Genomic DNA, 25,013 nt, shown 5'->3' on the forward strand with positions numbered 1-25,013 from the left:
AATATAGCCTTTGGCGATCATCTTGCTCGCCTTGAAGTAGAAAATAAACCTACCTCTTGGAGACGCTGCATTACCTTTCCATTCAAGCACTGGTTCTCCCGGGAATTGAAATCGAACTATTTTCGTTCTACAATCCACATTAGTATAACAAGAAGCCAACCAATCCATGCCCACAATCACATCAAAATCTAACATTTCTAGCTCAACCAAATCGACTTTAGTTTGACGACCACATACCATATTCACACAATTTTTATACACTAGTCTAGCTATTACTGGATCACCAACCGAAGTAGATACCTCAAAAGGTTTAATTGGCTAGGGTTTCACCCCAATGCGGCCAGCAATATAAAGAGTAATATAGGACAACGTAGAACCCGGATCAATCAATGCATAAACGTCATGAGAGAATATAGATAGTATACCTGTAACCACATCCGGGAAGGACTCAAGATCCTGACATCCGGCTAAAGCATAAGTACGGGGCTGGGTGACACCAGAACAGGATGCTCCCCCTATGCCCCTACCGCGACCCTATGGGGTCTGGGGAGTTTGCCCTACGGGGCGCACCGATAAAGAAGAACCGGCCACTGATCCTGTAGGCTGAATGCCATCTCTACCGTACCTCGAGGGACAATCACGCATCACGTGCCCAATCTGTCCACAAATATAACAAGCATCTAAACCTTGGCGACACGGGCCAGAATGTAACTTTCTGCACTGACTACATCGTGGAATCGGTGGTCTCCTCTGGCTAGGATCACTTTCAAACTGGGGACCTGAGACCCTTGAACTCTGACCCAGACCAGAGTAAATAGGACGATCAAATCTCTTGCCTGCAAACCAAGGAGGTGCACTCATCGCGGGCTGGCCCAAATATCTAGAATACTACTACTGGTCCCCTCTATACTCACTACTAGCAGATCTAGCCCTCTTACTCTGCCCTCTATCAATATCGTGCTCACCCCTTTGTGGATGTTTCTGCTCTTCTAAATTTTGGGCATGGGCCTGAATACGGGATATATCCATCCCCTCTTGCAATGAAGTTGTCAAGCGATCTTTGAACAAATGTGGCCCTAAGCCACTCACAAACCTGTGTACTCTATCTCCCATATCGACTACCGTAGTGGGAGCATATCGGGCCAATGAAATGAAACGGAGACTATACTCCTGAGCACTCATAATCTCTTGATTTAGATTTAGAAACCTATCTGCACGGGCCCTTCGAACCTCGGGTGGCAAATAGTGATGAAGGAAAGCATCTACAAATTCCTGCCAAACCGGGGGAGGTGCATTTTCCTTCCTCGAAGATATCCAATTATTGTACCATAGGACCGTTACATACCAGATACTATAAGATGGCAGCTCCACTGACTCAGTATTCAAAGCATGGAAGATCCTCAACGTCCTCAATATATCATCTATAAAGCCTTGCGAGTCTTCATCCGGCTTCGAGCTGAAAAATTTCGGGGGATTTAAACTCATGAAATCATGGGCCCTTGCACCAGTGGCTCTATCAACGGGACCCGTACCTTTCCGTTGAGCCTGAGCGGCAACCAACTTGGTTAATAACTGAATGGCCTCAGTCATCAGTTGACCCGAAGCACCCAGTGGAGGAATTGGAGGTATAGGAGCTGAAGCCCCTCCTTGTTCTTCTATGATAGGCGGAGTGTGAGAAGTATTGGATGGAGCCTCATTATGAGATTCACCTTCTTCTATATTTATTGGTGGCTCCATTTCCATCTGCCTTTCTGTCGTAGCCGTGCCCTTCTAGGCGGCTGTAGCTTTTCTCTTTACCGGCATCGCTGAAATCATAACGCACAATTAGGGAAAAGGAAATCTTATAACATAGCTCTATCGCACGATCTAATAAGAAGAAGAATGGTCATTTTTTCTAAATGCCCTGCAGCCTCCTGTTTATAAGTGTGCGCGCTTCACACCCATAAAAAAAACTCTATTGGACACAGCTTGCAGACACACCCTAGGACAGAACTGCTCTGATACCACTTTTGTCACAACCCGACTAGGGGGCCATGACGGGTACCCGGAGCTGACTAATGAGCACCACTCATTATTCTAGTCATCATACTCATCCTGGACACATATAATCTCCAAGGCAATACATAAATATATATAAGCCCTCACGGTTGCCAAATATGATATACAACAATATACAATGATGTGTCCATAAGACTACAACTACCCACGTATCTGTATCTACGAGCCTCAACTAGAATACTGTGACATAAGCATGGGATAGGACCCCGTCGTGCCCAAATATATATATACACAAAAGAATACATCAATAACTGGCACCTCTGGAATAATAGAGTGCTCCTGTATAGCTGCTGATAGACCCCTATGAATCTTGGCCGCCTCCCTGTCTACCTGTAGGCATGAAGACAACATCCAAAAGAAAAGGACGTCAGTACGAAAAATGTACTGAGTTTGTAAGGCATGAATAATACTAACATAGTAAAGAAATAATGAAACATGAGGCGAAGATATAACCTGTACGTCAATTGCCCCTTAGGCGAATACTATGCCTGCTTAACTTTAAAAGAAATCACATGTATGCATATCAAATATACCATCGTCGTTAACCCGCGTCTGGGTACCTATCACACGCCGTCCACTAGTGGTGTCATGTCCGGCCATCTAGGCACGGTGTTATCTTAAGCCGCCCGCCTTAGCGGTGTCATGCCCGGCCATCTAGGCACGGTGTAATCATAAGCTGCCCGCCTTAGCGGTGTCATGCCCAGCCATTTAGGCACGGTGTAATCTCATCATCATATATTTATCATAAAACATGCATTAGGAATCAATTAAAAGCTACAATTCTATCGGGGTGACGTAAGGTCGAGAACCCCTGATTCCGTTGTGAAGTAGTCATGATCATCATATCTCACCTTGAAGGAACTAGTATTATAAGGTAAATATAGCAACAATGAATAATATCAAGGAAGCATACAAGGATCATTAAATTCATAAGAATATCATATCGTAAACTTTGGAATCTCTAGACTTAGACTCATCATCATCATTGCCATATTCACAAAGCATCTCTTATCTTTATTTCATGAGAAGCTCTTATTAATCATAGAATCTTAGTTTCCGGAATATGAGAAAACCATAGAAAGTTAAAGGAAGTCATGCCTTAGAAAAAGAAGGGACTAGCCTCACATACCTTTTCGCCTTTCTAACTTGCTGACTAAACGCTTCCTTCCAAGTTCGTAATTCTACATTCAAGGGTATCCGTGCTAAGATTAGATAATCGATAAGATACTCAAGCTTAAGCTAAAGCGACTAAAGGCTAATAGAAATTGGGAAGCACTTCCTTTGTTTCTACAACTTTCTCCATATAATATTACAACTCCCAAACATCAACAACACACCCACAATATCTTAATAAATAAACTTTGTTAAGTTGGGATTATTCAAGTCCTACAATTCCCTCTCAAAGTCTTCCATAACCATGGTTATCACCTAACCTCGTATTCATCCACTTATAATGCTTTTCCAGCATTCTTAATATTATTTATAACAAGATTATACTCATAATATCTCAAGAATTATGGTTCATGTCAAACTACCATTCAAGAGTACCATTATTTCATAATTGAGCTCCATATTCTACCTTCTTCCATAATCTAAGTCTTTCAACCATTCAATTTTCTTAATTACATGAAATGATCATAAAACTCACCTTTAATTGTGTAGGAATGGGTTTTTGATTGAATTGCCTCACTTGGATAAAACCCTAACTTTAATTCCAAAGAGATTTCTTGACTTCTAGCAACCCTAGAGATCTTCCTTGCACTTGATTTCCTTGGATTAATGATGTTGATCTTTGATTTGCCTTGGATTTATGTTAGTGAAATGTGTGGAACCTTCTAGAGTTCTTGAGAGAAGTGGTGAAGTTGGAAGAATGAAAAATTAGAAGTGGGAACATATTTTTATACTTGGAAAATACTCAGCTCGCCGGGAGTTATACGGACCCTTATACGGTCCGTATAAGTGACCGTATTTCACCATCAGGGAAATTCCCTTTTTTGTAAGGTTATACGGACCCCTTATACGGACCCCTTATACGGACCGTATAAATGGTCATACAACTCCATGTTTTTGAAGTTAATCTCGTCGTTTCGTTTGATCTCCAATCCTTATGGAACCTTCTTAGCACTTGTTTAACACTTCATTAACAATCTAAAGAGCTTTATAACTTTTCCTCAAGACATTATTAAATCAACATTAGCTCAATACTTTGCAAAATCCTTCCAAAACACGACTTATACCTTGCCTTACTCAGCGAACTTTCCTTTCTTGCCACAAACGTCTTTGGAATCTTAATTAGAATCGCCGAGTAACCTTTCTTACTTGTAGGAACATCGTATTCATCTCACGATGTGTTAGTATATCCACTACATGATGACATGGAATTTTTCAAGGTGTAACAGGACGATTCATAGCTCAATCCACCATCATCGTGGAGCCCATCCTCAACCTCTTAAAGAAAAATGCTCCTACGAAATGGACAGAGGAGTGCCAAGAGGCATTCGACACTATCAGGAGATACATGTCCAATCTGCCAGTCTTGGTACCACCAAGCCCCGGGAGCCCACTGCTGCTATACTTATCGGTTGCTGAAAATGCATTCGGTTGCGTGTTAGGACAACAAAATGAAGAAGGGAAAAAAAAACGTGCCATTTGTTATCTGAGTAAGAAATTCACAGCTTGTGAGGCAAGATACATGCTTGTGGAGAAAGCCTGCTGTGCTTTAACTTGGGTGGCTCAGAAATTGAGACATTATTTGTCTTTGTACAACACTCAATTTATCTCCAAGATGGATCTGTTAAGATACATATTCTGCCTGCCCATGCCCATCGGGAAGTTGGCCAAATGGCATATGTTGTTAAGTGAATTCGACATCGTATACATAGCTCCAAAGGCTGTTAAAGGACAGGCTTTGGCTAACTTAATAGCTGCAAGCCCGGTAGATGAAGAGCTCAAACCACTTCACACCCATTTCCCAGGCGAAGAGGTGTTGGCTATAGAAGAAGGAGCAACAGAATATTACACTGGCTAGAGACTATTCTTTGACAGAGCGGTGAATTACAAAGGTTCCAAAATCAGAGCGGTTCTGATATTAGAAAATGGGCAACACTACCCCATGGCCGCAAATCTCAAATTCCGTTGTAGCAACAATATGGCTGAATACGAGGCCTGCATTCTAGGCCTCCGAATGGAATTGGATATGAACATCGATGAATTATTGGTCATTGGAGATTCCGACCTATTGATTCATCAAGTACAAGGCAAATGGGCCACCAAGAATGAAAAGATCTTGCCATATGTGAAATCTACACAAAGATTGTGCAAGAAATTCAGAAAGATCGAATTTCGACATACGCCAAAGGCTCAGAATGAATTTACCGATGCGCTGGCCACAATAGCGTTAATGATCCAACATCCTCAAAACAGTCACATCGACGCACTACAAACAAGTTTGAAAGAATAGCATGCCCAATGTTGCCACGTGGAGGCTGAGCCAGATGGCAAACCATGGCACAATGATATCAAAATGTATTTGGAAAGACGGGAATATCCCGAAAGCATTACAAGTGGACAAAAGAAGACCATCAGAAGAATAGCAAATAGTTTCTTCCTAAACAAAGAAGTGTTGTACAAATGGACATCGGATTTGGGTCTACTTCGATGTGTAGATGCCGGTGAAGCCACCAAACTTCTTAAAGACTGGGACATGTGGAAACCATATGAATGAATTGGTACAGGCAATAAAGATTCTACGAGCTGGATACTTTTGGATGACCATGGAAAGTGATTGCTGCAAATATGTGCAAAGGTTCCATCAATGCCAAATCTACAGTGATTTAATCAAGGTCCCTCTAAGTGAGCTTAATGCTATGAGCTCACTGTGTCCTTTCGTTGCTTGCGGCATGGATGTTATTGGACCCATAGAACCCGCAGCTTCAAATGGCCACCAATTCATTTTAGTTGCCATTGACTACTTCACCAAATGGGTGGAAGCAACGTCTCACAAGTCGGTAATAAAGAAAATGGTTGCTGACTTCATACGAAACAACATCATATGCCGGTTCGGTATACCCGAGTTTGTCATAACTGACAATGGAGCTAATCTGAATAGCCATATGATGAAAGACATTTGTGAGTAATTCAAGATCACTCATCGAAACTCGACAGCCTACTGGCCACAAACGAACGAAGCCGTAGAGACAGCCAACAAGAATATCAAGACGATATTGAGGAAGATGACTGATAACTATAATGGTTGGAACGAGCAGCTGTCTCATGCCTTACTAGGATACCATACTACGGCCAGAACTTCAACAGGAGTAACTCCATATTTGTTAGTCTACTGTACTGAAGCAGTCATACCTGCCGAAGTCGAGATACCTTCTTTGAGAATCATTCAAGAAGCAGAATTGGACAATGCTGAATGGGTCCGTGCTCGATACGAGCAATTGGATTTAATTGATGAGAAAAGGATGGTTGCTGTATGTCGCGGTCAAAAATACCAACAAAGGACAGCAAAAACCTTTAACAAGTAGTCAGGACTAGACTTTTCCAAATTCGGCAGGTGCTCAAGAGAATTTTCCCGCACCAAGATGAATACAAAGGGAATTTCGCTCCCAACTGGCAAAGTCCTTATGTGATCCGCAAAGTATTCTCCGGAGGAAAGAAATGGATGGACAAGAGTGGCCGAAGCCGATCAACTCAGATGCAATCAAGCGCTACTATTCGTGAAGATGAAGTTTCTCAATTTGTAATAGTACTCTTTGCTTGTAGTCGTTATTCTATTTTCTTGTATTAGTTATTTCCTTTTGCTTGTAATCGTTTTGTAATGGACAAGAAAAATAAAACAACTTTTGTAATATGAAATATGCAACGACCTGACTTCCCTATAACGGGATACGTAGGCAGTTCATCTCGGACCCAGTTGCACTATTAGTAAAAACCAAAAACTCCTTTACTTTTATTCCGAACTACGTTCGACCTGATTCCTGCTGCGACAGGATGCGTAGGCGCTCTTTGAGCTCGGTCGCACCAAAGAAAAACCTAGGAAACCCCTAGGAAACCTTAGAGATAGGACTTAAGGAGGACAAGAGGATCGCCACATGCCCAGCGGAGGCGGAATTCCTGAGAGGATCTCAAAAGTTTGCGCCGTCAATCCACTACAAAGAGTCAGCCAACCCAGAGTTTCAAACTGGGGCAAAAATTTTGAGAAGCTCTAAAAAAATTTCATTTATTCAATGCTGTAAACTGGGGCAGAAATTTTGAGAAGACTTCAAAATTTTCCGCAACACGAAAAATTCAGCACGAGATTCCGCATAAAGAAGCGAAAAAACCCTGGTCATGAAAGAAGGGATATCCCTCATTCAAGGCTTATGTCATGACAATTAACTTTACTGCTTTCAAAAAGAATATTGCATTTATTTATGGTAACTTTACAAAACAATTTTCAGTGTAATGAAAATAAATTTACCTTTTGAATACCAGAGCCGAAGGGGTTTCGAGTCCAGAAAGCCGAAGATGTGACAGTGCCGGCGACACGAATCAACTTTGAATAGGGAAAAACTAATCTATTTCTGATGCTGGTCCCCAGGACATCGGAAGACGATTCTTTTTCTAACTTTTCTTCATGTGCAGGAAACGGTTTGCAAAGAAGGTCAAGACCGCTGCTGAGATCAGGTTCAGAAAATATCTAGCCACGAGGGCTACAAAGGGTTAAGGGCTAAATATCTAGCCACAAGGGCTATAGAAGATCGGAATGCCGTAAGGGCTAAATATCTATCGACAAGGACTATGAAATATCAGAATGCCATAAGGGCGAAATATCTAGCCACAAGGGCTATGAACGATCGGAATGCCGTAAGGGCTAAATATCTAGCCACAAGGGCTATAAAAGATTCAAATGTCACAAAAGAAAATATCCAGCCATGAGGGCTATAAAAGAGATGAATGTCACGGAGGGAAAACACCTGGCCATAAGGGTCCCCAAAGGACAAAAGGCCATAATGGCAAAATCACCAACCAATGGGGTCGTACTAAGACAACACGACATACCTGACCACGAGGGTCATAGCCGACATAAAGGATGAAAGAAAGACGATTCAGCCGAACGGGCTATATCTGTCATTCGCATCACTTCTTCTTATTTGCCATGAGGGCCATTGCATATCTTTTTCCTGTTGCCGAGAGGGCCATCACTTCTTCTTATTTGCAATAAGGGCCATTGCATAGCTATTTTCCTGTTGCCGAGAGGGCCATAACTTCTTCTTATTTGTTATGTGGGCCATTGCATATCTATTTTCCTGTTGCCGAGAGGGCCATCACTTTTTCTTATTTGCCATGAGGGCTATTGTACATCTTTTTCCTGTTTCCCAGAGGACCATCACTTCTTCTTATTTTCTGTAAGGGCCATTGCATATCTATTTTCCCATTGCCGAGAGGGCCATCACTTCTTCTTATTTACGATGAGGGCCATTGCATATCTATTTTCCTATTGCCGAGAGGGCTATCACTTCTTCTTATTTTCCATGAGGGCCATTGCATATCTTTTTTTGTGTTTCCAAGAGGGCTATTCATACAAACATGCCAAGAGGGCCATTCATACAAACATGCCAAGAGGGCCATTCATACAGACATGCTGACAGGGCCATTCCTTTAAATAACCAAAAATGGGCCATGCATATGAATTGCAGGATATAATCAAAAGGGACAAAGTGATGTAAAATCGGTCATGAGACTGCAATATTCACTCAAAAGGACAAAGCGATGTAAAACCGGTCATGAGACCGCAATATTCGCTCAAAGGGACAAAGCGGTGTAAAACCAGTCATGAGACCGCAATATTCGCTCAAAGGGACAAAGCGGTGTAAAATCGATCATGAGACCGCAATATTCGCCCCAAAAAGACAAAGCGATGTAAAACCGGTCATGAGACCGCAGTATTCCCCCCAAAAAGATAAAGCGATGTAAAACCGATCAAGATACCACGGTATCCGCTCAAAAAGACAAGACGATGTAAATTCGATCAGATGAACACAGTATTCGTCACCAAAAATCAACGTTACTCAGTAGATGGAAGCAGATTTGTAGTCGCCAAACAAAGTAGATTGATCAAATCAAATCTAGATAGATCGCAGAGCAAACGTGAACCATTTTCTTATGCAGCCGGTTGAGTTAAAGTGCCCATGAGAGTCAAGCTCTCCAGCCAGGACTTGAAAGATCATTCCTCACCACTCAGCCACATAACAACAATTATTTTCTTATGTGCTTATTTGTTTGGTTTTATTCCGCTACCGATCGGACACACACCAGCACACACAAAGGCATTCCCACATAAGGGATACCCTTTTCCTCCAATCGAGTCTACCTACAAGTGACTTGATTCCCAAAAATAGGGATACGTAGGCGGACTCAATGCCAGAGAGTCGGTCACACTCCAACCAATCACTCCGGACTTCCTAGTTTGATAGCTAGAAAATCCGAGAATTTGCTTTAATTTGCATTTAGAAGTCATAATCGAGTCGAACTACAAATAGTGTGAATTCTCATGAAACTTGAGATATGAAGGAAACCCAAAAACTAGGGTCCACTGATATATTTTGAAATTGCATGAAAATGAGAGGTAATATAAGTAGGGTTAGTCAAATTTCGTTGCTCAGGGATGGTCCCGCCATCCCTGAACACCGAAGGGGCAGTTGTTGACACCTAATATTTGACCTCCCATATTTTTTTTAATTACCCAGAGTCCTTGAATATTAAACAGAGTGAAATCTGTATTTTCAGAAGTCAAAATGATTTTATAAAATTATATAGATAATATTTTACCATTCTTGTTTGATAAAATAATTTCTATAATATTATAAATCATTTGGAAATTAATTTACATATTTTTAGAATTATAATATTTTGCCAAATTTAACCAAGAAGAAAATAATTTATGATAATTATTTATTGTTTACGTTTTTTAAATAGGCAATTAGCAAGTATTTCACACTTTTAATTCAAGAAAACCTGATTAATTAAATGATTTAATCATTTTACCCCTCAATTATTAAATCTGCATATCAAATTTGCGTTTGCAATTTTTGAATAAATTAATTATGGTTGCAATTGAAATAATCATTTGTTAATTAATTATGGCCATAGACAAAATAACCAATCTCATGGTTTAAATCCATTAAGGCATTGTTTTCAATTAAAAGTCCTTTTATGCAATTGGTCGTGTCTCTAAAATTAATCAACTAATTAAGTATTGTTAATTTTTGGTCATAATTGAAAATCAATAGGCTTTTGGCTATCTTTTAAAGAGTCTTTTTTACCCTTCCATGTATAATCATGTATACACGAGTATATAAATATATATGTGTATACATACGTGTATACAATGGGCTGCCCTCTGTTTTAAAAAAAACTATCTAGACCGGACCAGCCTAATGAAGGGTGTGACCTAGCCCAGCTTAGAAAATAAGAAGGAGGGTATATCCTCCCTTATTCATTTCAGGCCAAACGACCCTTTAGAAAGAGGCAAAGGTTTCTTTGAAGGAAACCCTAGCCGCTGCGGGGCCACCTCCCTCTCTCCTCTCTTCACCTTGCCATTTTTGGCAAAGGTTCTGAGGTGTAAGTCTTTAACGGGCCTGGTATGGTCGATTTGAGGCAAGCATTAATTGCTTGATCTCCTCTCTCCTCCATTGCAACCAAACACAGTATTACCTCTCAATTTTCTTCACTTTTTACACTTTTAACGGTAACACTGCAATTCCTTAATTGTTTTTGGTTGTTTGTGGATTTGAATCAATGAATCTCATTGGTTCATGAAGAACTGAATGGATCGACCACTTGGGGGTGAAATCTGACCCTTCGTTTGGTTTCTTACATTTAATCCTAGCTCTACAATGCTATGGTATGAGGAGGAAATCCCTAAATTGGGATTTATCCCACATCGACTGAACGTAAGGTTTGGGGGTTTCTATTTAAAGGGCCATATTCTCTGTTATTTGGACAGGTTTGAGCATCTTAAAATTCGATATACTCACAAAAACTCGAAAATACCTAAGATTCCAAAATATTGGAAATCTTTAACTTTTTTATGAGTTTAAGTAAAAGTTTAAAGAGCTTATTTCTGTTGTTTTCTGGGTTTGTGTGTGGCTGAGTACGATTGAGGGATGAAGGTATCATCAAAATTCATTCTCGATCAAGGCTATGCCCAAAAAAGGTAATTCTTCATATTAATTATTAGCCTGTTTTTGCTTGGTTTGAAATTAAAGTTAGTTAATATGAGGTTGTTAAATATTCATTATTTTGATATGTTAGTTTGATTAGACTGTTTGTTTGGTTTAATGGTTAGTTGGTATGAAATTATGTGTTAGGTTAGATAATAGATGCTAAAATGGTGTTGGCTGATATGATCTCTGTGTGATAAGAATGATTTATGTTGGGATTATTGTTTTATTTTTTTAAGACTGTCCTCACCTACATTTGCTTTGAACCGTGATTAAGTTTGTCTAAATTTTTTCTTTGTCATAATAGCTTGAACAAGTAATACCATTTAAGACCTAAAATTGTTATGTTCTATATGTCTTCTTGTTGATTGGTTAAAGAACCTAGGAATCTGCTTAGTCTATGTCTAGTTTTCAAAAGTTTGGTTTGGTTTAGCTTGTCTTTCCTTAATTACTTGTCTGAAGGTACAGCAAAAATGGTTTCAAAACTATTGAATCTGTATTTTTATGGAAGCTTCTTGAAACTGTGATGAGTTCTTAATATTCTAAAGTTGCTATAGTGTAGTGTGGTGTCCAAGTTGTTGAAAGTACATATTTTAAACCAACCTTAGAAGTTAATGACCAAGCATAGTTTCCATTGTGTATTAAGAGTTTTTTTTTTTTATGATTGAAACTTTGTTGTTTGAAAAGATTTTTAACTAAACAGGGATTTGGTAAATCCATGACCTACCCTATATCTCAACCTCTGCTTGGACACTGTTGGATTGAATGTATCATTTACCCAGGCTAGTCTGTTCCCCTGTTTGGCCTTACATTTGTGTCTATTCAAAGGAGAGGAAACCTAAGTTCTTAATCTCATTTTAGGAGTTTCTTTTGTGAACTATCTACATACTTGTATTGTTGGTCATGTGTCTTGTGACCTTAAGTCTTGTTTGGTACTTGTTCTTAGTCAACTGGCTTACTATGAAACTATCATAATCATCAGAGTCTTGCATTTGATAACATGAGAGCTTAGGTAGTTAGCTAATCATTGGCTGAACTTTAAAGGAATCAAATTCAGCACATTTATTCTGCATTTCTTAATAGCTTTACATTTATATAGTCTGTTGATATATGCCAAGTAATGTATGGGGAATGGATGCCTCTTTGCTTGAACTTTATCTCAAGCAGCTAACTTGGCATTAGTATATAATTGTATTACAAGAAGTTGGCCACCTAGTATGCACAATCATTTGAATATTCTAATTTAAGAGTCCTAGCTGATATTTGTGATTTTGATTATGTAGTTAGCTGCATTCTTTCTTCTCTGCAAAATCCTAGGTTTACCTTTACTTAGGAATCTGTATAAAATGGGACACCGAGCAAGATGATAACCTGTTTTACTCCTTTTAAAGTACTGGTGCTGAAGACTTTTGTTTGCCCTCATTCCGTGGTCTGTTTAAACTGTTTGTGCTCCTCATACTTAAAGTCTTGAGTATTGCTTTGAAAACTTATTATTGAAATAAATTACACTTAGTTTGTGCACAATTCACACCTGAATAGAACTAAGTGGGATGTAAAGCTCAAAAGGTGTCACTTAAGGGTATATTTGACACATAGATGCGACTTACCTTGGTCTTGAAGAAGAGTGGACTAGGCTTTGAGTTTCTTGTCAAATTCAGCCTAGTCACCCTATTCTCAATATGCTGGGGTTCCCGTATGCTAGAATACACCTTATGGGACCCTACTAAGTTATGTAATTTGTAGAGCCTTGAGGAAATTATTCTAAACTGTGTTGAAAGTCCTAAAAATGACAAGATGTTTGTGCTTTCTTTCTCTGTTTTTCTAAAAGACTCTTTGCTGTGTAAAGTGGTTGATTTGGTCTAAACTATTATAGTTACATAAAGCTTGGCCTGACTTGAGTATGTTTTGAACTATGCCTCATTTAGACTTCATTTCCATAGACTCTACTTTGGTCTGGTTTAAAGAGGATCAGAAAGTATAATGTCTAACTGATGTAATCAAAACCTGCCTACCCAAGTTATTTTGCAGTTTGATCTCATGTTACATTGTGAATATGTGTGGTTTTGCTGTTAATTTCTTTTAAGTCTGAATTGAGTAGTGTTTAGTTCATATTTGCAATCTTTGGGATCTAGTTTACACTCATGAAATTGGATAAATAGTTGAGTCCTAATGGCTTAATATACAAAACTAATTTTTACTTAGTATTTGAATTACCTTAACCCTTTTTTTACTAGATAGACTTCATTTATGTTTTCCTCTATACTGTGATTGGTGCCATGATAAATGTATACAGAGTAAACATAACTTAGTGTATACAAGGAAGTATATTTTGTATACTCTTTGAATAAAAGATAAGAGATTGAGTATTCATGATTTGGGCCAAATCTGTCCTTTTCTCTGAAATTTGTTTCCATGGGCTTGTATTATTCAGCTTATTTCCTTTCTATTTATTTTTTCAGTCTTGGGTTTATTTGGGCCTGTTTAGGTCAGTCTTCTTTTTGGGCTTTGAGAAACTGTATTTGTTACCTAAGTTAAAGTCATAAATATCATGTATGGGCCTTGTATGAATGGCTAAGTATTTGTTCCTATTCTACTGTTTACACAGTCATTAAAAATTCTTCTTAGCCTCATGAGATAGCATAGTCACTCTCTAACCATCGACTTCCTTTTTTGTTGTTGTTTTCACATGTGAAAAAAATATTGCGGGCCATTTGGGCCATTCCTCCCATCAAACCATGTTGGGCCTGAGGCCCAACACTCTTCATTGATCGAGTCTGAGGGAGAATAATGGAAGCAAATATGTGAAAGGCCCATCCATGGGTAAAAATGGAGGCTGGTGGGTTTGGTAAGCCCACCAGCTCGGTTTTCTTCAATTGTTCTTTTTCAAATTCGATTTATATATCATGCATGTATATGCTGTATATGTACTGAATATAATTAATGAAACCTCTATGCATGTTAGAACTTAGGAAAAACATGTAGTATTTTAGGAAGTCGTCAAACCATTTTAAAACTTGGTTAATGATCAATGTTTTTAAATTGGATATGACACTACGACTAAGTATATGAAAAAATGAACTTCTTTTTTTTGGTTAAATCTAAAACTAGATCAATGTAAAAGGATTTTCAAATATTGAGCAAATGAATTTTGGGCTTTAAAGACAAAAAATGATAGAGCGTCTTGGCGGAAGATGATGCCAAAAAATAATTTTTACTTCAAGAAACCTGGAATTTTCATATACCAATGGAACCATTTCTGGGCTTACAAAACTTTGTAGATGAAAGACTTGGGCAAATTTTGTGAGATGGAAAACAAATCTTGGACTTGGACAAATTCTGGAAAGTTGGACTAATGGTTTCTTTGAGCCCACACTGAAATTGGATTGAAACAAAAATTGTTTTGGGACAGCAATCGGACCAAAATCATTTGAATTGTGTGATGACGGTGACATGGACTTGGATCTGAAAAATATCATTGACTTATGGGCTTCAACAATAAAAATGGAACTAATTTTAATAAACTTGTATATATATATATATAAACCCATAGGTGCTAAATTCATTTTGTTAGGACTAGAATAGTAGTGACTCTACTTGGGAGAAATCTCGAGTGTGTCCTAGTCTGGCAGCAAAGTGAGTTGAACACTTACGCGGATTTTTTAAACCAAAATCCTTTTTATAAGGGGGATTTTTTGTCGAATTTTTTTCTTGAAGTTATGATATGAATGACATTTTTTGCGGAAAACTAAACACTTCTAAACAAATAAGTACATTAATCACACATTGAAGCTCGTATGTCAACTGTATTATACGAATCTTTAATACTAGGGTGCGTAAAACCTTCCCTAGGGGATCACTAGAACCCTTACCTCGAAACTTTGGTCCAATTTTTTTTTTTATTATTTGAAAAAAAATCTTTAAACTCGATTTTCCTATTTTTCCATAAATAAATTAGTTGGCGACTCTAAAAATACTAAAATCCAATTAGAGTACCAACAACGTCGTAGTAACTTTTATGCCTTAACCCGCGTAAAAGCGAACCGTAACAAGCGTTTTCCATTCCAGCGGAAGATGGTGCAGTACATTCACCTTAGCAGAATACTATTCGCTAGGCTGTATTTCTATCGAATCCACACTTCCGCACCCACGGACCAAGCCTCGCTAATGCAGGTCCGCTGGGGCGCACAGAAACCAGTAATTTCTTATTTTTCACCACGTTCTTTCCAAATCCCGGCAATCACCTGAGACCTCCCAGATACAAAATAGATATGGACACATACATAAAAGTATGCTAAAAACTCACTCGTGGTCTCAGAATTCCCATCGGAGGTCTATTTGACCGGGTCAACCCCCAACGATCAAATTCCACTTTCCAACCAATATACCAAAATGCTCCCGAGTGCTTCGGGAACCGAACTGAATATCCCACCAAGTCATAACCGACCCTCCGGACCTCCCGAAATCAATGAATTTTCGAAAAAGGTCCGTCTACCCAAAAGTCAACTATCGGTCAAAGATTTTTCACTTTAAAGTTCTAATTCTTATAAGTAACCATAAAACTCGCCCGATTACCTCGGTAACCATGTCGCCCATCCTCGCGGGTCAAAATTATACTAACAAGGCTTGGGGAAGGGTCAATGTGGGCAAATGAATCAAAATGCAATAACGACCAAACGGGTCATTACATCGATACCAATTAAACAATCATTCGTACTCGAATGAAGAAAGAGAGTATGAAAGCTAACGGTAACTAAGGAATCTTATTATAACAACACTGAAGCCCCTATGGCCAGAAGTACGCCAAAATCACTGCCTGTTCACCTTATCCGTCAAAACTTCCTTTCATTTAGCTCAAAGATTCGATTTTCCATACTCAAAAGTTCTTTCACAACTGATCCCTGAATATAAGAACTGTTTTTGCTGGAATTCTCTGATTCGATAAAACCACACCTCTGAATGCAATCGATAGGTCCCACATACATTTCCCCAAACAACATAATCCTTTACATATAGACACAACCATAGCCCACTCTGAACCGGTAAAATATTCTGATTCCACTAATCTTTCTTTCATACCTTCTAAGCCGTTCTTCGCACCACGATTTCTTAGAAACACATAAACACACGCCACAACCCGAAACCATAACTTACTCTTGCTAGAAAATAATTCTTGCTCCATCTGAGAAATCTACGCAATTCCATCAAAACTAATCTTGCTTAAGCCAATTTCGCTAGTTCCAAGTTTGTTAATTTTGTAACCCAGTGTTAAAACTACTTTAGTGAAAACCCATCACCTAAGCCTCCTTAAATCTTTGAATCATCATACTGGAAGCATACTATTACACCCTGTACTTTTATATGTTAAGTATCCTCATGAGTTGGTTGCTATAGATTCAGGGAGTGGAGTGACCTTCAAGGTCATAAGGGATTAGACATGTCCATCTTGAGTGTATAATAGTTTAAGATCATGTTTAGTAGGTAATGGAAGGTTCCGGGATCAAGCAAATCAAAGAAATTAAGTTTGTCAAAACATTGGGAAAAATTGGTAGAATTCTGGACAAGATTTTTGGTCCAACTTTGGGGAGGTATATCTTCTAGCATATAAGGAGTTATGGAATTCATGACCTATGTACATTTAAGTTCAGAAAGTTTTCTTTCCAATGCAACTAACAGATCACAAATTCGAGAAGTATGGTGAAAAATACGGCCCGTAAAAATGTATGATTTCAAGTACGGACCATATTTCCTTAGGCAGAAAGTGAATTTTTTATACTGAGAATTACGACCAAGAAATTCGGACCATATTTAAAAATACAATCCGTACTTTTGACCGTATTTTTATGCCAGTTGCAGTTCATTTTTTTTAATTATAATTCATATGCCCTTCATTTTATTTCATTTTCTCCACTTCCTCTGACCTCCAACATTCTAGAAAACCCTCTCCAACACTAACTAATCAATTCTTAAGAAAAATCAAGGATCAAAAGAGAAGATTAAGTGTTTAAAGGTTCTAAAGTGAGTATGGAAACTTGTTTCTCCTCTTGGTAGTGGTTTTGGAGGATACTTCAAGGTGAAGCACTCTTGGAATTGAGGTGTTCTTGAGTTTTGAGGTAAGATTCCATCTTATGCTAGGTTTGGAGGGAAAGGAGTTAGAAGAAAGGTTCAAACTTGAATTTGAGTTTTTGTTGGGATGTAATCTAACTTGAGTCATGTTGTAAATATGTTTTTAAGCTAAAACCTTGTTATAAGGATATAAGTTGGTGTTGTGATTGTATTGAGGAAGTTGTTCTTGATATAATTGGAAGAAGAAGGCGTATAATTGTTGTATACAAAGCATATTGGGATGTTTTGATATAAATCATGAGGTGAGTAGTGATGTGAAATTAAAGAGACTTATATGAGGTTCTTGTTATGTTTTTAACTGTTAGGTGTGCTGTAATGACTAAGGAGATTGGAATATTAGCCGGACAGTTTCATTGTGGGATTTTGGTTGACGACTTGAGGTATGTTAAGGTCAACTTTCTTTCTTTTGGCATGATCCTTATGAACGACACGTAAACATAATGCTATTCCATAATGATTATATTCTTAGTAGCTAGTGATGTTCTACGCTAATTCATGCTCTAGAATGTTGTTTCAGTAAGTCCTTCTTCAGATTCAGTATGATTCCTAGAGTCACTTGTTGATGAAAATGCTAGTTCATAAGGTTGTTGGAGGTGTAACGACCTTACGTCAGTCTGACAGAATCAGGTTGTACTCTTATCATATTCATGCATTGCATATATATATATATATATGTGTGTGTGTGTGTGTGTGTGTGTGTGTGTGTGTACAAACCTATAATCCCTCAGGCGTTATATACGCGTATATTATGTAATATATATATATATAGGTATGGAGAAGGTGACAATGTTATATACACACTACCACCTGATCTGCTGGTCAAATGATGATGATGATGCCCACAATGGCCGATATGATATGATGGAATGCCCACAGAGGCTTGACAGGCGTTATATACACATATATACATATGACCCTTATGCATGCATACACAGTATTTATGCATATCATTGGGCCTCAAAGGCAGTTCAAACATACAGGTTGGATTCATTTCATCCTATGTACTTTTATGTCACTTTCATGCCTTACCTACTCAGTACATTGTTCGTACTGACATCCCTTTTCTGGGGGCGCTGCGTTTCATGCTCGCAGGTTTAGGTAGACAGATTGACGATCCGCCCCTGTAGATTGTTGTTTAGCTGATATTGGAGCACTCCTCTTGTTCTGGAGTTGTTGTTGTGTTTTTGGTACGTTATACTTTTGTGTGCATACGGGTATGGCGGGGCCCTGTCCCGATCTTATTATGTCATATACTCCAGTAGAGGCTTGTAGACAGTCATGGGTTAGTTAGAAATTGTATGCCCCCCCCCCCCTCGGCCTATATTTTTGTTGTACAGTATTTCATGAGGGCCTTGTCATCTTGCACAGTTTTGTCCAGCATAGTTACATAGTATGTCTTTTCGGGCTCATAACTTTTTCAACGTATTTCCATTATGATTTAGCAGATTTATATCTGATTACCCTCGGGGTCCACTTATGTTTAAGATTATGATATGAATGTATGATTAGCGATGCTCGGCGGTAGGGCCTGGGTGCCCGTCATGGCCCTCCGGTCTTGATAGCAGCCATGGAAGCTCAAATCCATTGAAGGACAAGGAAATTTTATGCCAAGATCAATGGGCTTCATGATTCACAAATGAGATGGAATGAGGCCCAAATCAGCCCCAAAAGAAGAAATTTCTAGCAGCCCAAATCAGCCCCAAAAGAAGAAATTTCCAGCAGCCCAAATCAGCCCAAAAGTAGTTTCTAGAATCTACATTTAATAGTTGTTTTAATCTATGTTGACTTGCATTGGTCAAAGTGTGGGTAGTCTTCTATGCTTCTAGGGAACATAATTCCCATTTACTGAGGTCTTGACTAACTCCTTCTTTACTACTATATAAAGGGGTGCTTGTCTATATAATATATTGAGAGATAACTCCTTTTTGATATCTTTGGTTTCTTCTTTGTATTCAGAAGGCGATTAGTATACATACTAATTGTTGTCAAACGTTACTCAAGAAGCGGTCAAGATCCGAATTCTAAGTTTGATTCATTTCTCAAGTAAAGGCGTTTGGCTCATCCAATAACCAATTTGTTATTACTTGGATCTTTTCAATCTTTAGAACTTGCGTTCTTGGAAGTTCTTGGAACTCTTTCCCTGAATTTCCCATATCTTTATATTTTAGATTATTTTTCTATTTTTTGCTTCCGCACTTCTAATATTCAATTCTAAATTCGAGATCTTCCTAACCTCATTGTTATCAAGTGGTATCAGAGCGGTTCTATCAAGATTCCGTTCTTGATAATCTTGGGGATTTCTTGAAAACAAAAAAGAGCAAAAAAAAAAAATCATTGTAGCAGTGAACAGTAGCGTGTTTAAAAAAAATTGTTTGCTTTCCAAGAAATTTCTTTCATCTATTTGTTTTCTAAAGGTTAAGATAGAAAACAAGAAGAGGGGATCCTAGATATTTAAAGGTAAGAAAGAATCAATTTGTTTTTTCTTACTCCTTTTATGTTGTTTAAGAAAAAGTTCTTTTTGTTCGAGTCTTGTTTCAACAAAATTCTAATTCTTTCTAAGATTGGTTCTTCACTTTCTTTGGTGCCCCAAAATTCTTTATTTTACTACAAAGGGCTTGATTCTAGTGGGGTTTAATAATAAATCCACAAAGTGTTTTCCCAAAGTTTATTTGAGTGGAAAAAGGCAAGAGTGGGTGCGAATAATACAGAAAAGCCAAAATAAATAAATTGAGGGGTACATTTTTTTTAGATTAACTATGTCTTTCATAGGTTCAAGAATATATGATTATGAAGGATTGGCCAAGTGGGGTAGTAGTCATGTGATACTACCAAAATTGTGCATGTATGCTAGTAAAGAAACTTACCTCCAATGGGAATATTACATGGAGCTTATATTTGCTTGTAAAATTTTTTGGGAGATAGAGAAATTGGAGTTTTCGACGAGGGCTTTGTTCCAAAAATTACGAAAAGTCAGTGGATGATTATAGTAACCCCTATTAGGTGAAATTTAATCGACTACTTTTGACATGGGGTGATTTGAAGGATGAATTGAGGCGTATTTATTCTATAACACAGTCCCAAGATGAAGTTAACTCCAAAAGTCCTATTCATTCCAATAAGATGGTGAAGTATGTTAATCTTCCAAGAGGGGGAGTCAAGTTGTGAACAAGACAGTGACTCTTCCTCATGTGTAACTTCCCGTACAAAAGTAGAAGTTCCTACTCCTACAAAAAACAGAGAAGATGAGAAAATAAAAGAATTGAGTGAAAAAGAAAATGGTAAGGAAGAGAAATACAAAATTGAGAGGAGTAAGGGAGTGGAAAATGGAAAATCAAGAGAGGAAAAAGGAGAGGAAGTGAGTTCAAGAGGTAAAATAGAGAGTGAACAAGTGCAATTGAGAGATGAGGAAAAAGAAGAGATAAAAAAAATAGAGTGCATAAGTGTGAAAGATTTTGGATCAATAATTGCATGAAGCAAGGAAATTCAGTTTCAAAGAAAATTCAGAAAGTGGAAAGTCCAATGATTCACGGAAATAATTGCAAGTTGAAGATAAGTTTGAGCTTCATGATCTCATGTGGTATGACCTTGTTGATGATCTCTTTTTAGATGCAAAAACTGAACTTGGGCAACAATTTGATGAGGCCAAAGTTAGTGAAGGTGTAACTCTGATTTGGAGTGAAATGACCTTGTGACTATTCTTCTTATGTGAACAATCTGCCACAATGTGATGAAAGTGAGGTACGAGATAAGTTGAGTGAAATCCAAGAAAACTCGAGCGAGGATGAATCTTGTTCATATGTCAATCCACAAACTCTTTCTTGTTTTAGTCTTACATCTCCTTTCATGCAGAAAATTGAGGACGGACCTTGTGTAAAAGATGATGACACTTTACTTGAAGAAGAAAATCTGATTGGTCAAAGTTTTAAAGTGTGTGATAACCCATTGTGGGATGATACTAAAGATGAGTTTACAGTCCAGTTTTGTTCACTTTGCGATACCAATGAAGGAAGAAAAGATGATGAAGTTCCCAATGAAGATAATGAGACACATCATGTTTTTGATGCCATAGATTTTGAGGCAGTTGAGCTAAATGCAAAATGTAGTAGTTCAAGTGTGGAAAAAGAAAAGTGCTCACATGCTGCTAACCTTACAATGCCTTGTTTTGTAGATCCCTTTTTGCAGATTCATTCCAAGCCACTTCTTGAGGAAATTACTTTTGATCCATATCTTGACTATGGTATATCCTATGGTGAGGTTAAGTTGTTTAGAAAGAGAAAATATGGTATGTTTTCTTGGTATTCATATGCCTTTGGTCCGGCTAATGATCCTCTACTGTTTAAAGAGCTTATGAATTGTGTTTTTAGTGGCTGTGTTGGTAATCACATTTTTCTATTAGATGATGTTATTCTTGGATATTTACAAGGAGTGTTTGTGCATAAAAGAACTAAGTGGGTTAATTGGTTGCATGGTCACTACCTTGTGTTATGTTTGCCAAATGCATGTTTTGTTTCCTTTGTTTATTTCCTACTTATTATGAGTATCATGTTGGTTGTAGGTCAATGTAAAGATTCCAGGACGAATCTTCTTTAAGGGGGGGAGAATGATAGCAGCCATGGAAGCTCAACTCCATTGAAGGACAAGGAAATTTTGTGCCAAGATCAATGGGCTTCATGATTCACAAATTAGATGGAATGAGGCCCAAATTAGCCCCAAAAGAAGAAATTTCTAGCAGCCCAAAAGTAGTTTTTATAATCTACATTTAATAGTTGTTTTAATCTATGTTGACTTGCATTGGTCAAAGTGTATATTGACTGCGTTAGTCTAAGTGTGGGTAGTCTTCTATGCTTCTAGGGAACATAATTACCATTTATTGAAGTCTTGCCTAACTCCTTCTTTACTACTATGTAAAGGGGTGCTTGTCTATCATTGTAATTGAGATTTTGAAGAATATAATATATTGAGAGTTCTTTTGAACCTTTGTGGAATTAATTTGGATTTATCTTTCGACCTAGCTAGTTCATAGTACAAGGTTTTTGATATCTTTGGTTTCTTCTTGTTATTCATAGAAGGCGATTAGTATACATACTAATTGTTCTCTAACATTACTCAAGAAGCGGTCAAGATCCGAATTCTAAGTTTGATTCGTTTCTCAAGTAAAGGCATTTGGTTCATCCAGTAACCAATTTGTTGTTACTTGGATCTTTTCAATCTTTAGAACTTGCGTTCTTGAAAGTTCTTGGAACTATTTCCCTAAATTTTCCATAACTTTATTTTTCAGATTATTTTTCTATTTTTTGCTTCCGCACTTCTAATATTCAATTCTAAATTCGGGATCTTTCTAACCTCGTTGTTATTAGGTCTAGTTCGCGACAAACATGATATCCGAACAGTTGCGTCCTAGGGTTTTTACAAGCCGTGTCTATTATCGTCTTGTTTATAGTGTGTTGTGCACCACACTTATAAATAGGAGGCTGTAGGGCATTTAGGAAGATTGTCCTTCTTTCTTATCTTCGATCGTGCGTTAGAGCCGTACTGTTATACCTCAGAAATTCTGGATTTGTTGTCTTGTGAATAGACTACGTGAGCTTAAGGTGATTATGAAATCCTTCCCAAATTAAGGGAAGTATTAGATAGCTCAAAGTGTGCACCATAATATTTCAAAGTTATATGAATATGTGAAATTTAGTTTGTTGAAGGAAGTGAAATGTAAGTCGCGTTCGGAAAGGTTTTCGCTATAATTGAGCTAATATTTATTTGGTAATGTCTTGAGGGGATTCTATAGGGCCTATTGTATGGTTAATGAAGTGTTGTATAAGTGTCAAGAAGGTTTCACAAGGATTGGAAGTCAAACGAATCAACGAGAGAAAGTTTCGGTTAACTGCGGGTTATACGACCACATATACGGTCCATATAAGGGGGTCCGTATAACATAACCCTTACGGAAAGGGGTATTTTCAGGGTGGTGCTATACGGTCCACTTATACGGCCCGTATAATGTTATACGGACCATATAAGTGGTCCGTATAATTCCATCGAGCAGATTTTTTTATTTTTTGTATAAATAGATGACCATTGTTCTTTTATTTCATTTCCACATTTCCGAAGGTCTTGAGAGCTCCAAAACCCTTCTCCAAGTATATTCCACTCCAACTCAAGAGAAAGCAAAGATCAAATAGCAAGAATTGAAGTGTTCATGTGTTAGTAGACTTCAAGATTTACTTGGGTATTATTGCTATAGTTTTGCACAAGTTGATATCTTGCTTCAAAGCTCATTCCTATAAGATAAAAGGTTAGTTTTCATGCTTATTTCATGTTATCATGAATAATTTATTGTTGAACAACTTGGGTAGCAGAAGAAAGTAGAAAAGTCTAAATGTAGCTTTTATGTTATTTTTGAATAGTAAGCTAACTTGAGTCATGATTCTTAGTATGATATGGGTATAATCTTGTTATGAAAGGTAGTAATAGTGATGAGGAAGCATTGTATGAAAATGTGCTCAGGATGGGTGTGAAGTTGTTAGTATAAGTTGAATATGAGAATGAATTTTGAAAACTTAATGGAATGTGATTACTTGATTATGATATTGTAGATGTTATTGTGGTTGTTTGGGAGTTGTTTTGTAATATGGTGGAAGTTGACGAACTAGGGGAAATGCTGCCGAATTTTCATTAGATCATGAGTTATTCTAGTTTGAATTTAAGAGTATCATTAAGGCTTAACTATGGTATGAATCCTTCTAAATGTAGATTGTCCAAGCTTCGACGGTGAACGTTAAGTAGTTAGGAAGACAAAGAGGTATGTAAGGCTAACCCTTCTTTCATTAAGGCATGATTCCTTTGCTATATACCTCCTCATGGGTTCCATAATGTCTTCCAAATGATTGTATCTCTAAAATTACAAAAGCTCATGATTCTCGATATTTTCACCATGCTATTACCTCCTCTATATGATAGTTGATCCTCTAAGGAAGAAGTAACAAAAACAATGATGATGATGATGTTGATGTACTTATGGACTATTATGTAAACGTGTATAAGTATGTATGGATATTATGTAACACCGAGCTTCTATGGCTGGGTATGACGTTTATTGCGCACACACCACTGCAGTTGGGTATGGATGACACTGAACCTTGGTAGGGCCAGGTAGGTATACACACCGAACCTCTATTGTTACACCCCGTACTTCGAAGAAGCACATATCAAATTTGAAACATAAGTACGTTGAGTTATGGTTAAGTAAAACCACTTTGGAATATAAAGAGAAAGCATTTTTAAGTATATTTAATGAGTAAAGGATGTATATAAGGTATACCGGAAGGTTTTATAAGTAAATGAGTTAAAGAAATGGAGTAGTACGACTTTGGAGAAACGATGGGTAAAGTTTCGTGTGAAAATTTTGGTCCAAATTGAGGGAAGAATATCTCTTAGCATATGACGTTTTTTGAAGTAAAACAAAATCCTAAAATGAAGTTCGTCGAGTCTAGTTTCCAAAGAAACTAACCGCTCATCTATAGGACATCGGAGTAGAGAATTATGGACGTTACAAGTTCGGCTGACAGAGCAGAAACACGTGCTACAGTAACTGCAACAGTAACCGGCCTGCTACAGTGACCCCCT

The 25,013-nt window shown here is 37.9% G+C and overlaps 1 protein-coding gene across 1 annotated transcript; it reads left to right on the top strand.

The window, feature by feature from the left end:
• The first annotated feature begins 5,723 nt into the window (after positions 1-5,723).
• LOC132639463 (uncharacterized) lies at positions 5,724-6,194 on the top strand. Its single transcript, XM_060355906.1, has one exon. The coding sequence runs from the start codon at positions 5,724-5,726 to the stop codon at positions 6,192-6,194; it is 471 nt and encodes a 156-aa protein (XP_060211889.1).
• Positions 6,195-25,013: the final 18,819 nt, after the last annotated feature.

This window comes from Lycium barbarum, chromosome 5 (assembly GCF_019175385.1).
Source record: "Lycium barbarum isolate Lr01 chromosome 5, ASM1917538v2, whole genome shotgun sequence".
In the NCBI taxonomy this organism is placed as follows: Eukaryota; Viridiplantae; Streptophyta; class Magnoliopsida; order Solanales; family Solanaceae; genus Lycium; species Lycium barbarum.